The 14,318-nt window shown below is 38.8% G+C and overlaps 1 protein-coding gene across 5 annotated transcripts in view; it reads left to right on the forward strand.

The window, feature by feature from the left end:
- MSRA (methionine sulfoxide reductase A) overlaps positions 1–14,318 on the forward strand; it is a 462,819-nt gene that overhangs the window by 52,060 nt on the left and 396,441 nt on the right. Inside the window, exon 1 of one of the 5 annotated variants that reach the window (XM_040469369.1) lies at positions 13,301–13,352. The exons of the other annotated variants lie outside the window; for them this stretch is intronic. Coding sequence (XP_040325303.1) covers positions 13,316–13,352 — 37 coding nt within the window. The 5' untranslated portion in view covers positions 13,301–13,315. Of the gene's footprint in view, positions 1–13,300; positions 13,353–14,318 lie in introns of those variants that run through there. 5 annotated transcript variants of the gene reach the window in all.

Here is a 14,318-nt window from a genome sequence, read left to right on the forward strand (position 1 = left end):
CCCCTCTATAGTGATGCCATCCTTTTCATTTCAGATGCCTAGTGACATTCATATCTCCTTTTTTGCTAGGCACTGTAAGTTACTTTCCCTTACTTAGAAAGGTTGAATTGTTCCCCGGGACTCAGGAATGCTTTATCCTGGTCCTTTGAAACAAATAGTCCTCCATCATGATGGGTTAGAGAAAATGGGTTTCAGAGTCTCACCAACCTCAGTTTGAATTTTGACTCCATTGTTTACTTGTTGAACTTTCATCAAGTTATGTAAACCCAGTTTCTTCATGTGGAAAACAGAGATCATGCTATCTTCCTCCAAGTTTGTTGGGAAGAGACATAAGGAAATATATGCAAAGCTCTTAGTGTACTCCATGATCCAAAGTAAGTGCTCAATAAATGATAGATACTGTTCTTTTTTTAGTTAAAATTTAACAAAAACTGTAGTAAAAATACATAACATAAACTTTACCATCTTAATCATTTTTCAGTGCACAGTTCGGTGGCATTGAGCATATTCACACTGTCGTGCAGTCATCACCACCATCCATCCATAGAACTCTTTTCATCTTGTGAAACTGAAACTCTGTACCCATTAAACAGCAGCTTCTATTCCCCCTCCCCCTAGTCCCTGTCAGCCACCATCCTACTTTCTGTCTCTATGAATTTGACTGCTCTGGGTACTTGATGTAAGTGGAACCATATAGTATTTGACCTTTTGTGACTGGGTGTTTTACTCAGCCATGATATAGTCTGTGTCAACATTTCCTCACTTTTTAAGGCTGAATGATACTCTGTTATATATATATGTAAAATCATGTTTTATTTACCTGTTATTCTGTCCATGGACACTTGGGTTGTTTCTACCTTTGGCTGTTGTGAATGATGCTGCTTTGAGCATGGGTGTGCAAATAATCTGTATGAGTCTTTGCTTTCAGTTCTTTTGGGTCTGTACCCCAGAGTGGGATTGCTGGATCAATAGGCAGTATTAGGACTCATCATAGGATACATTTTTGAAAAAGTTGTAAACTACAATGATATGAGTTGAATTTGACTTTTCAGTATACATAATGATAGAAGGTTATAGACTTGACTATGAGCTCATAATGTCTACCTTTTTTTTTTGTAGAAATAACCCAAATATTACATTCATCATCTTTAAATTATTTTACAGTATAGAATTTTTCATGGTATGTTAATCAGGGCAATATTCTAATTACTCACATAAAATAGTATTTATACAATGTCATGGGATGTAATAGTCATATTTCATTTTTAATACAAAGTTGTTTCTTAGCCTTCTTACCATTTCTGTTTAGAAAACTTCCTTTTGCCATTCTAATAGGGTCAGTCTGCTAGTAACAAGTCTTTTAGTTTTCCTTCAGCTGAGAATGTCTTGATTTCCTTTTTTCCTGGAGGATAGTTTTGTTGGATATAGAATTCCAGGCTGATAGTTCCTTTTTTTTTTTTTTTTAAGCACTTGAAAAATGTGCCATTTCCTTCTGCCTCTGTGGTTTCTGGTGAGAAATCTGCAGTTATTCAAATTGTTTTTCCCTTCTAGGTAAGATTATGTCTCTCTCCCACTACTTTATTTTTTATTATTTATTTATTTATTTTTAATTTTTTTTTCAACGTTTATTTATTTTTGGGACAGAGAGAGACAGAGCATGAACGGGGGAGGGGCAGGGAGAGAGGGAGACACAGAACCGGAAGCAGGCTCCAGGCTCTGAGCCATCAGCCCAGAGCCTGACACGGGGCTCGAACTCACGGACCGCGAGATCGTGACCTGGCTGAAGTCGGACGCTTAACCGACTGTGCCACCCAGGCGCCCCTATTATTTAAATTTATTTATTTAAATTCAAGTTAGCATACAGTGTAGTATTGGTTTCAGGAGTAAAGCCCAGTTATTCATCACTTACATATAACACCCAGTGCTCATCCCAACAAGTGCCCTCCTTAACACCCATCACCCATTTAGCCCTTCCCCACAACCACCTCCCCTCCAGCAACTCTTAGTTTGTTCTCTGTATTTAAGAGTCTCTTATGGTTTGTTTCCCTCTCTGTTTCTATATTATTTTTCCTTCCCTTCTACATATGAGTGAAATCATATAATTTGTTTTTCTTTGACTGACTTATTTCACTTAGCATAATACTACACTCTAGTTCCATCCATGTTGTTGCAAATGGCAAGATTTCATTCTTTTTGATGGCTGAGTAGTATTCCATTGTATATATAAATACACCATATCTTTTTTATCCATTTGTCAGTTGATGGACATTTGGGCTTTAACCACACTTTGGTTATTGTCAGTAGTGCTGCTACAAACATTGGGGTGCATGTGCTCCTTTGAATCAGCACTCCTGTATCCTTTGGATAAATACCTAGTAGTGCAATTGCTGGGTTGTAGTGTAGTTCTATTTTTAATTCTTATGAGGAACCTCCATACTGTTTTCCATAGTGGCCGCACCAGTTTGCATTCCCACTAACAATTCAAAAGGATTCCCTTTTCTCTGCATCCTTGCCAACATCTCTTGTTTCCTGAGTTATTAATTTTAGCCATTCTGACAGGTGTGATGTGATATCTCATTGTGGTTTTGATTTACCTTTCCCTCATGATAAGCGATATTGAGCATCTTTTCATGTGTCTTTTAGCCATCTGGATGTCTTCTTTGGAAAAGTATCTATTCATGTCTTTTGCCCATTTCTTCACTGTATTATTTGTTTTTTGGGTGTTGAGTTTGATAAGTTCTTTATAGATTTTGGATACTAACCCTTTATCTGATATATCATTTGTAAATATCTTCTCCCATTCCATTGGTTGCCTTTTAATTTTGCTGATTGTTCCTTTGCTATGCAAAAACTTTTTATCTTGAGGTGCCTGGGTGGCTCAGGTGGTTAAGTGTCTCACTCTTGGCTTTTGGCTCAGGTCACAATCTCACGGTTTGGGAGCTCAAGCCCCATGTCGGGCTCTGTACTGATAGCACGGAGTCTGCTTGGGATTCTCTCTGTCCCTCTCTCTCCGCCATTCCACTCCCTCATAAATGTAAATAAATAAACATTTTAAAAAAGAAACATTTTATCTTGACAAGGTCCCAATAGTTATTTTTTCCTTTATTTAACCCTTGCCTTCAGAAACAAGTCTAGTAAGAAGTTACTGTGGCCAAGGTGAAAGAGGATGCTGCCTGTTTTCTTCTTTAGGATTTTGATGGTTTCCTGTCTCACACTTAGATCTTTAATCCATTTTGAATTTATTTTTGTGTATGGTGTAAGGAAGTGGTCCAGTTTCATTCTTCTGCATGTCGCTGTCCAGTTTTCCCAGCACCATTTGCTGAAGAGATGGCCTTTTTCCATCGAATACTCTGTCAGGGGTTCTTTATTCTGTTCCATTGATCTATGTGTCTGTTTTTGTGCCAGTATCATACTGTCTTGATGATTACAGCTTTGTAATACAGCTTGAAGTATGGAGTTGTGATCCCTTCAGCTTTGGTTTTCCTTTCAACTTTGCTTTGGCTAATTGGGGTCTTTTCTGGTTCCATACATATTTTAGGATTATTTGTTCTAGCTCTGTGAATAATGCTGGTGTTATTTTGATAGGGATTGCATTGAATGTGTAGATTGCTTTGGGTACCATAGACATTTTAACTATATTTGGTCTTCCAACCCATGAGCATGGAATGTTTCTCCATTTCTTTTTGTCTTTGATTTCTTTCATAAGCTTTCTATAGTTTTCAGCACACAGATCTGTTATCTCTTTAAGGTTTATTCCTAGGTATCTTATGGTTTTTGGTGCAATTGTAAATGGGATCAATTCCTTGATTTCTTTTTCTACTGCTGCATTATTAGCGTATAGAAATGCAACTGATTTCTGTACATTGGTTTTGTATCTTGTGACTTTGCTGAATTCATGTATCAGTTACAGCAGTGTTTTTGGTGGAGTCTCTTGGGTTTCCTATGTAATGTATCATGTCATCTGCAAAGAGTGACAAAAGTTTGTCATCTGCAAAAGTTTGACTTCTTTGACAATTTGTATGCCTTTTGTTTCTTTTTGCTGTCTGAATCCTGAGGCTGCAACTTCCAGTACTATGTTGAGCAACAGTGGTGGGTCTCTCTCACTACTTTCAAAATTTTTTCTTTCTTTAGTTTTTTAAGAGTTTGATTATGATGTGGCCTTGGCATGGATTTCTTTGGATTTATCCCGGGTTCACTCAGCTTCTTGAATATGTAGGTATATGTCTTTTGCCAGATTTAAAAAAAAAGTTTGTTGGTGTGTTTATATATTTATTTATTTTAAAGTTTATTTGTCTTGAGAGAGAGAAAGTGAGAGAGAGCACGAGCAGGGGAGGGGTAGAGAGAGAGAGAGAATCCTAAGCAGGATCTGCACTGTCAGTGCAGAGTCTGATGTGGGGCTCAAACCCACAAACCCGTGAGATCATGACCTGGGCTGAAATCAAGAGTCACCTAACCAACTGAGCCACCCAGGCACCCCAAAAGTTTATTTATTTTTTCAGTAATCTCCACACCCAGCATAGGGCACATGCGACTCACGACTACGAGATCAAAAGTCGCATGCTGTACTGACTGAACCAGACAGGTACCCCTGTCTTTTGCCAGATTTGCAAATTTTTCAGCCATAATTTCTTTAAGTAATTTTTTAAGGTTTTCCATCTATTTTCTTTTCTTTCAGGACTTGGGATGACATAAATGATACATCTTTTGTTATAGTCCTACGGGTGCTTGACACTGATGCCTTTTATTTTTTTATTTTTTTATTTTTGTTCTGTTTCTTTCTTTGTTGTTCAGACTGGGTAATTCCTGTAGTTTCTATCTTCAGGGATACTGATTCTTTCCTCTGTCATCTTCATTTTGCTATTAAGCCCACCTAGTGAGTTTTAATTTCAGTTAATGTATTTTATCTGTTGTTTCTTTGCTGAGACTTTCTAATTTTTCATTTATTTCATGTCTGTTCATAACTGTGGAAACATTTTTATGATGGCTGCTTTAAAAATTGTTCTCAGGTGATTCCAACATCTTGGTGTGGGCATCAGTTGATTGTCTTTTCTCTTTCAAGTTGAGATTTTCCTTGTTCTTGGTATGATAAGTAATTGTGATTATATCCTGGACATTTTGCTATTACGTTATGAAACTCTGGATCTTACTTAAATCTTCTTTTTTAATAGACCTCTCTCTCTGACACCATGCCTGTAGGGGAAAGGGGGCACTTTGTCATTACTGCAAGGTGGGATTGGAAGTCTAGGTTCCTTATTGGCTTTTATTTACAGCCTGGAGTGAGAGGAGTGCCTGGTTACTGCCTTGTGAGATTCAGGTTCCCTATAGGTGATACTGTTATTTAGATTGTTAGTTTTGTACTTGGTGAAATAACCTGAACAGTCCCTGGAATGTGTATTCCTTATAGTTAGCTTCTATTGTTTGTGCTCTTTGTGTTTGATAACTTATTTCATGATGTGTATGTTCTCACTAGTCCTCTCTAATCACCAACTTCTATATGATTAGTGTTTACCCTTAGCACAGTGAATAAAAGATTGGAAGCGAAGAAACAAGATTATAGTTTCTACTTTATTAACTTTGAAAATTTATTTTTTAAAGGAGGGAAAAGCCTGTCTGTGCAAGGTTTCCATTTTTCCCACTAATAATATGTAACATGTTGTAACTTATTTTTAGAAGAGGTCGGTGTATTAAAAATAGAAGAAATGGATTTGATGGGGGACTTGAAACATTTCAGTGATAAAATATTTCATTTGCTAACTCACACCTATGGTTTCAAGTTTATAACACTGATCTTAAAGATGATGCATATGACTTTAAAATAATAGATTTTTGGGATTCTTAATGGTCATCTGTGCAATAGTAATGACAGTACCAGATCCCAGGACGGAATCACTTACTAACTGGTTGATCTTAGGGAAAAACTCCGCAACTCTAAACATTGACTTTTCCTCTCAGAAGAATGGGTGTCATAATACCTAAATCGGAGGTTGTTAGGAATATTAAATGAGGTAGTACACCTGAAGCCATTTAACTGAGAGCTATTACACAAATATGAGAGATAATTATCTAGTCTAGCTACTTCAAGCATATGACTGTGATGGGTAAAGATAATGCACCTGATTCTGTATGATTTGCAGGGCTGTGTACCCATAGACTAGGGGTTATATACATATACCTTTAAAATGCTTTAAAAGGTCTTAATTATGAAAACTTTCAAACATATCGTGAGGTACTGAATAAAACAGAGTAAATACTCAGGTACTCATTATCCCAAATTAACAAATGCCATATTTATTTGCTCCAGATCTTTTTTTTTTTTTTAAAGAAAATGAAACATTAGGAATATAAATAAAGCCCCATTCTTTCAACCCTGAATTGGTGTAGAACATTTCTATGCACATTTTTGTAGTATTACTATGTATATATGTAACTATGTTTTGCATAATTTAAAATGCATGTAAAATGATCTTCTACTGTAGCTGTCTTTTTCCTGGATAGAATTAGATATTTCTGAGATTGATCCATGTTGTTACTACAGGTCTGATGCTGCAGAGCATTTCATTTTAGTTTATCCATTCTTCTGTTGTGGCCATTTCACATTTGTCTTGTGCTAACCATGCGATGATGGACACCCTGCACATGTCTTCTGTACATATTTGTGGTCTCAAGGGAATTACCTAGAAATGGAGCTCAGTTGCCAAATATGTCAACTTTACTCAATAATACCAAATTATTCTCCAAAGCATTTGTACCAGTTAACATTCCTGCACTATTGTATCTCTGTATCTCCTATACCTTTGCCAGTACTGGTGGTATCAGACTTAGATATTTTGGCAATCTGATGTGCAAAGAAATATTTTGCTGTTATTTTTGTTCATTGATTACTTAGTGAGTTTACCCATCCTTTTTTTTTTAATTTAATGTTTATTTATTTTTGAGAGAGAGACAGAGTTTGAGTGGGGTAGGTGCAGAGAGAGAGGGAGACACAGAATCTGAAGCAGGCTCCAGGCTCTGAGCTGTCAGCAGAGAGCCTGATGTGGGACTCCAACTCACGGACCATGAGATCATGACTTGAGCCAAAGTCAGATGGTTAACTGACTGAGCCACCCAAGTGCCCTTTACCCATCCTTTTTTAAAAAATGTTTATTTATTTTGAGAAAGAGAGAGTTTGTGCGCCCACATGAGTTGGGGAGGGGCAGAGAGAGAGAGAGAGAGAGAGAGAGAGAGAGGGAGAGAGAGCATCCCAAGCATTCTCCGTGCTGTCAGAGCAGAGCCTGACACAGGTTTCATTCCACGAACCATTTTGCTCATAACCTGAGCCAAAATCAAGAGTTGGACACTGGATGCTTAACCAACTGAGCCACCCAGGTCCCTGCACATCCTTTTATATCCATAATTTAGGTTTCCTTTTCTTTATATTCTCTAATCATACTCTTGGCACATTTTTCTTTTAGTTTCATTCTTACTAATTTGTAATTATTACAAATATATTACAGTTCTTTATTACACGGGTTAAAATCTTTGACTTGTTAATTTTCCTTATGGCAGCTTTTGAAATCAGCCATGGTATATGTTTGACAAATTAGAATAGTTCCATTTTTTATTTTCAGAGATGATTTTAATGGTACTACTTACAATCCATGCTTTTGGATGTGGCAGGGAGGGCTAATGAGACTAACATTTCTTTTAATGTATCAGAATTGTATCTCCTTAATTAACATCTGGAGGATAAAATTTCTTAATTTCCACATAGACTGTTGGTCAGGTGAAGTCATGGGGCAGTTTCGGAGCTTCTGAGCACCAATCATTGAATTAATGACTATTGTGAAGTTTTATTTTGTTATTTGCATAGCCTCTTATAGCACACCAATAACATGGGCACATTCCCATTGCATCAGCAGCCTTAGCAGATAGGGGTTCTCGAGTCCTTAGAATGTTCTGTTGATCTTATTACAGTGATTTCTATACAGTGAATAATCGCAGTGCAGTAAGCACTTTCTCCTTTCTCTAACCAGTCATCTTGCCAACAAAATAACTTAATTGAGAAATGCAAACTGTTGGGGCAAGTGGAATTGAGTTGTGGCTGAGGCTTTTTGGGTATCTTTTGTTGTGCAATCAAGTAGCACTTATTCACCAACTTCCCTTGCTATCCTGCCTAAAAAAATCCTACCTAATCTCCCAAATCATTTTGTAAAACAAAAGAACACACAGAAGATTGAGAAACCAGGAGGACTGGGGGAGTGCTGGGTAGTAGGGCCCTCCCTCTTCTTTCCTTGCTAGTTACTATTTATATGTGAACTGCTTTGATAACTATATATAATCATATCTCTGTTTTAAAATCTGAGTGTCAAAGTATGCTCTCTTCACTATACTGGCAGGCATTTTGCTTATTCAGGCCATTTGGCACCCATGCCCATAAGATGATAGTTTGTCGTAACCAAGGGTCAAGTTCTAGGTAGAAATGAACAACTGATGGAAAACTGGCCTGCAATCCAAATCTTCTTTTCTTTTTAAATTTTATTTACATTTATTTATTTATTTTGAATGAGAAAGAGAGCTAAAGTAAGGTAAGGGCAGAGAGAGAGAGGGAGGGAGAGAGAGAATCCCAAGTAGGCTCTGTCCTATCAGCAAGGAGCCCGATGTAGGGCTTGACCCCACAAACCATGAGATCATGACCTGAGCTGAAATCAAGAGTTGGTCACTTAACTGACTGAACCACCCAGGTGCCCTGCAAGTCCAAATCTTAAGGAAAAGCTCCTGGTCTGGATTTTGCAGATTTGCCTTTCTTAAGGGCAGTGGCCTTGTGCTTCCCTCAATGCATGTTCGCTTTCTTATACTTGCTTGCTATTTAGTGCAGTGAATGAGCCTCAGACGACACAGAAGGAAACCAGCTGAGTGTCCTGTCACTGGCTGAACTTTGATCAAAATCTTCCTTCTTCCACTTACTGAATTCTTCCCTGGAATCAGCAGTTGGCACCAGTCACCATCTCTGTACAACTCCTTCACTATTTAAAAGTTTTATGGAAAACTTCAATAAAGAATGTGTGAAAAGATTATCCTTTGTTTAATTGCAAACTGTTTTTTCTATGTTACTTATGTTACTATAATCCTCTGAGACACACACACACACACACACACACACACACACACACACCCATATTTCAGGTGTGAGAAAATTGAGGCTCAGCGAAGTCAAGTGCCTGGCTTAGTGACAACCTCAGGGCTCAAATCAAGTCTTCTGCCTCCAAATTCCTTGTTCATTCCATCATATGGCATTTGTTCACCCTGTGATGGGCTCGCTAGGAGAAGAGCAAGTTGCTACTATTATACTAGCTCTTCCCATATACCACTTGGGACTGTGTGCTTAGGTCAATCCCCTGCCCTCCGTTCATTCGTTCAAGTGGTCAGTCCATTTATGTAATATCTGAGTGTCTGTTAGAGCTAAGTGATGAGGATACAGTGATAGACTTACACACTGCCTTCACGGGGCTTCTTTACTGGTGAAGAAAGACCACACATAAATTCAATCAAATGTAATGACAGGTATGACAGGAAAAGAAGAAGATCCTAGTTTAAAAAGCCTCTTTTCCTTCTTCAACATAAAGAGAGAATAAAAATTCAAGTATTTTAGAGAACATGGACCTCTTGGAATGTGAGAGACTCTTTTGCAGTTTTTTAATATGACAGTGACTAGAGAGCCAGAGAATAAACAAAGAGTCCAGAATTTTAGAATGCTAGATATCATGTAGTTTGCTTCTTTGTAGCTGAACCAATGGGAGTCTCCTTTTTTAGCCTTCTGAGAAGCAGAACTAGAATTTCTGGGCAGCTGTTTCCCATGCCAAATAGCACCTAGCAAAGAGGTGCATAATAAATTATTCTGTGGGTCTCTGACTCAGAATATTCTCCTCACTTAATCTTCCACCTGGATTCCTTTTAATGCTTTGGAATAACAGATCAGTGGAGATGAGCTTTGTTTGGCTATTTCTGGATGTAAGTGTTAGGAAAGAAAAAGAAAAAGAAAACCACAAAAACCCAATGTGCAGTTTAAATAAAGAAAAATGAGTTTTATTTCCAAGAGAGCTTTTGCCATTTTATTAATGCTTATTCTCCTTTAGAGAGCTCATTATTGAACGGAGTGTGACAGTAGTTTACCATGGTGAATGTGTCTTGTCTGGGCCAGGGGATGAATTAGAGCGTTGATAAAGGCCAGAGGAGGGGGCGGAACTGTACCTAAATTACCCCTAGATAGTTGCCAAGCTATTCTACTTTTTTAAAGACCTCTAGAGAGCATCCTTAATCGCCTCCAGTTTCCCTTTTCAGTGTTTAATACCTTTGCTGTCAGGAAATTCTTCCTCATATTTAACCCAATTTTCCCTTGCCACAGCTCGATCCCATTTCTCTTGTTGTCCTTGGTGGTGACAGGATAGCAGGTCATTATCTTGTTGGTAATATCCTTAATGTCCTTGAAGGGCATCGGGAAGTTTCTCCTAAGCATACACGATCCCCAGTGAAATGAAACATGTTCCTTTTCTCTCCCCCCCCCCCCCCCTTCTCAAGGGTCCTATTTGGAAATATAATCTTTGACATTTTGCACTTAAGTATCTGGTCTAAATATTCACACCAGGCCTGTCTTGAGACATCCATTGGTTCCATTCTTATTCCAAGAGCAAGATTGTTTGGTCGCTTCCCTTGCTATTGGTTCATTCCACTGGCTGATCTTTGCTGCCTGCCCTCTAGGTGTGAGGTGCCATTCTGGAGGCTGAAGGGGGTGTGACAAGGAGTTTCTGTCTCTGACTTACACTCACAAAGAGGGACTGTGGTGCTTCTCACCATTCATAATCTCACCACAGACTGACAGTTCATGGATTGGGCCTGCTCTTTTCTCTTTTCCATGAAAATATTTTATTCCAATTCACATTTTGGTACATTTAGTACCTTTTCCTCAGAAATATATGGTGTGTCAATGAAGTTGGCAGTATCAGGCTATTAGTGTGCTCCTCCCTCTTGATTTAATTTTATGAATGCCACAAGGGAAGTTGGAACATACAAACTTTGCTTCACAAGTGATGGGTGAACATGTGTGTTTCCCATGGGATTTCTGAACCATCCTCACAAGGGGGTGTGATTGATCTTTTATCTCCCCAGCACTTCTCAGAAACATGTGACATGTTTTAAGCAAACTTCATGACCGTTGGTTGGTTGTCAAGTGAGTTGTTGGGAAATTTACTTTATTTTGTGGTTGTTGGTTTCTGTCTCCTTATTCCTTTCACCTAAACACAAAAGCAGCTCAGAGCTTTTGCCTGGCTGCCAGTGTGGGCAGCCCTCCCACCTCGGCTGCCAAGCTTTTAGCAGATGAAATAAAAATCTATTTATAACTGGTCTCTGATGGGTTTCCTCCCTACCTGTGGTAGTGCTCCATCAGCAGGTGTACTGAACAGATGGAGAAAGGTTTTAATTTTTTCAGTTCAATTAGATCAACTCTCCAGGTTCAGACCAGCACATTCCCTTTTCTTACTTAGTTTCTTCCTCTTGGCATTAAAATTGTTGAGCATAGCAAAACACAAATTAAGACCAGGAGATGAAATGCATATAGTGCCTGCCTTTAAAATAAATACTCTGGCAAAGGAACCACATTTGACACTGGACAATGTATCAGTTTTAACCCTTCTCTCCCTAGCACCTAATTTTAATGTTATTTCAATTAATATTTGGAGTACGAAAATGCTGAAGTGTACACATGCTTTCTATTTCCTTATCATGTGCTTTTAGCATTTGAATTTACACATTTTGAAAATCTATCATGCTGTTTTTGAAGAACAGTTTGTCTCTGATGGCAATTCACTAAATATTGCGTAGAATTGAAATGAGGAGCTGAAGTCATTAATTTCATGACGTTCACTTGACATCTTTTTTCGCTGATGGTTGAGTTGTCCAGGATGTGATGAAATGGTAGCACGTCTGAACGTGACCTTACCTAGCTCTGGATTTTACCGTCACTGGCCAGTGTAAGATAGGTTGCCATCATTTCAGACTTCAGCATACTTCAAGGAATGTTCTGCTTACCACATTTGCCCTTAGTAGGTTCTATCATCTCTTATTCACAAGATCCTAGATTGCAGTTAATCCCTGGCCCTTGGATGTGAGGCCAAGGCTGACTGCCTCACTGAATGATTCACGCATTCAGCAGACATTTACTAAGCTCCTGCCCAGTGTTATGACATTGCTGTCACCGAGGCCCACATTTAGGCCACACTGTTTCCTCCAGCACCATCCCAATTATTTAGTTAATATGTATTTGTAGCTGGGTTTGAAACAAGCAAGATTCAGCCTATTTCAGTATATTTTTTATTCAGATATTAATAGAAACAGGCTCCTCTCCCCCACCCCCTTTATTTTGCTCAATTCTTAATTGTTTTTGGGTAATTTTTTTTCACGGATGTGGATTGCCCAGATTTATGGCTTGCTCCCTAGCCTCTTTTCCCATCTTCTTGAAGGCCCAGTAAGATTCATATCAGGGGTGTCTGGAGCGAAGAGAAATTCAAATAAGTTACTGCTGGCTAGAAATAGGGTGAACGGTTTAGTTAGGAGAGACAGTGTGAATGAGAACCACCGCCGTTCACTCATGTCATTGTCGGATGAGTGTATTTGAAGATTCTCTTTAGTTGTTTCCTGTACTTTTTAAAATGCCTCTTATATTTGGACAATAACTTAAATATTATCCAGCAAAACCACTCCTCTGATCCTTCTATCTCCTTTGCAGAATCTGTGTCAAGTGACTGTCTTGGTTTTCACAATAGAGATCTCGCTTTCTTCAAGGCTGGCTGACCTGTGCTATCTTTGGTAGGTTTTTCTATTAAGCTGTGATGCTGTGATCTTTCTTCCTATTACTTTCATGTGCTGATCCTCCTTGTACCTTTTGGGGTCACACAGAACAAAATCTAATTCCAACATGTGGCAGCCTTTCACACATTTGAAAAATATCCCTCTGCATTCAACCATTTATATATGACATGATTTAGTTGCGTGGCTTTCCTCTAACCCACTCCAGTTTAGTGACTTCTTTATTATGGAGTGGCGTGCAGAACAGGGGGCAACATTTTAGCCAGGTGCAGTGTGACAGGTGCCGGGAAAAGCCAGATCATCACTGTCCCAGTCGGAGGTCAAACAAGGCTGAAAGTTTTCTTATTTGCTTGATTTGACTAAATAGGGCATCTTACTCCCCCAGTAGGACAACAGAGTTTCTCTCATATCCAGGGACAGGAGGAGTGTTTCTGGGCTGTGATGGATTCACTTTGATCATCTGGACCTGGCTTCTGTCATGCCTTGGTACCTGCTTACATGGCTGTATGATCATGGTATGCGGATGTGCGGTGAATGATGTTAAATGGGTGCTGAATGACAAATTTGGGGCCATCCGGAATGCTTCTGTGGCCGATGAACATAAATCATTCCACCTCCCTCTGGCTCCTTCCTTCACTGCAATGCTACACCACTGCATAGTTTCTTTCTCACAGGGCCACCTAATCTTGTCTCTTTTTTAAAATACTTTGTAAAAACCAAAGCAATGGGATGCTAGGCTCTCAAAGTATATAAAATAGGTTCCCAGGTAAACTCTATGCATCTCTTCTCCTGTAGCAAGAAGAAACATCATAGGGAGGGACCATCAGATAGGCTTCTTGGTAATTTCTTTCTTTTTTTTTTGCTTAGCATTAACATATCATGCATCATTTCTAAGGGGAAGGCAATATGACGGGGATGGAAGTATCTTAATGTGGAAATGGTCAGTCTTTCCAGAGGTACCTGGCACAAGGTAGGCACTCTAAATGTTTGCTGAAGGAGTGAATGAGGCAGAAGCTTTTGTTCCATGTCATGGATGCTATTGTTTCAAAAGCTACTGTGCCACGAAAATAGCAGTGTCCTTCAGCCTCCTTATGGGTCCTCACCTAATTACCACATTTGGGTGGCTCTAGAATAAAGATGTCTGAAATCTCTATTAAATATGTCAAATCCCCAAGCTGCCGTAGATTAGTACTATTTCTCTTTCACATAGTTGCCTAATGGAGATTCAGCCATACCTAGTTTCCTTTAAACAGTACTCATTTAACAGATAGGTTTTGAATATTTTCCATGTGCTAGGTGCTATGCTGAGAACTGGATGCAGTGGAGAGCAAAAAATTCAGGTCTCTGTCCTCAACACAGTGGGGGGAAAGACCAAATATCTATTACATAGGGGTGTGTGTGTGTGTGTGTGTGTGTGTGTGTGTGTAATATATCACCACAAATTGTAAAGCACAAGTGCCAGGAGATATATATATATATAT

Source organism: Herpailurus yagouaroundi, unplaced genomic scaffold (assembly GCF_014898765.1).
Source record: "Herpailurus yagouaroundi ecotype Mexico unplaced genomic scaffold, PumYag 28, whole genome shotgun sequence".
NCBI lineage: Eukaryota > Metazoa > Chordata > Mammalia > Carnivora > Felidae > Herpailurus > Herpailurus yagouaroundi.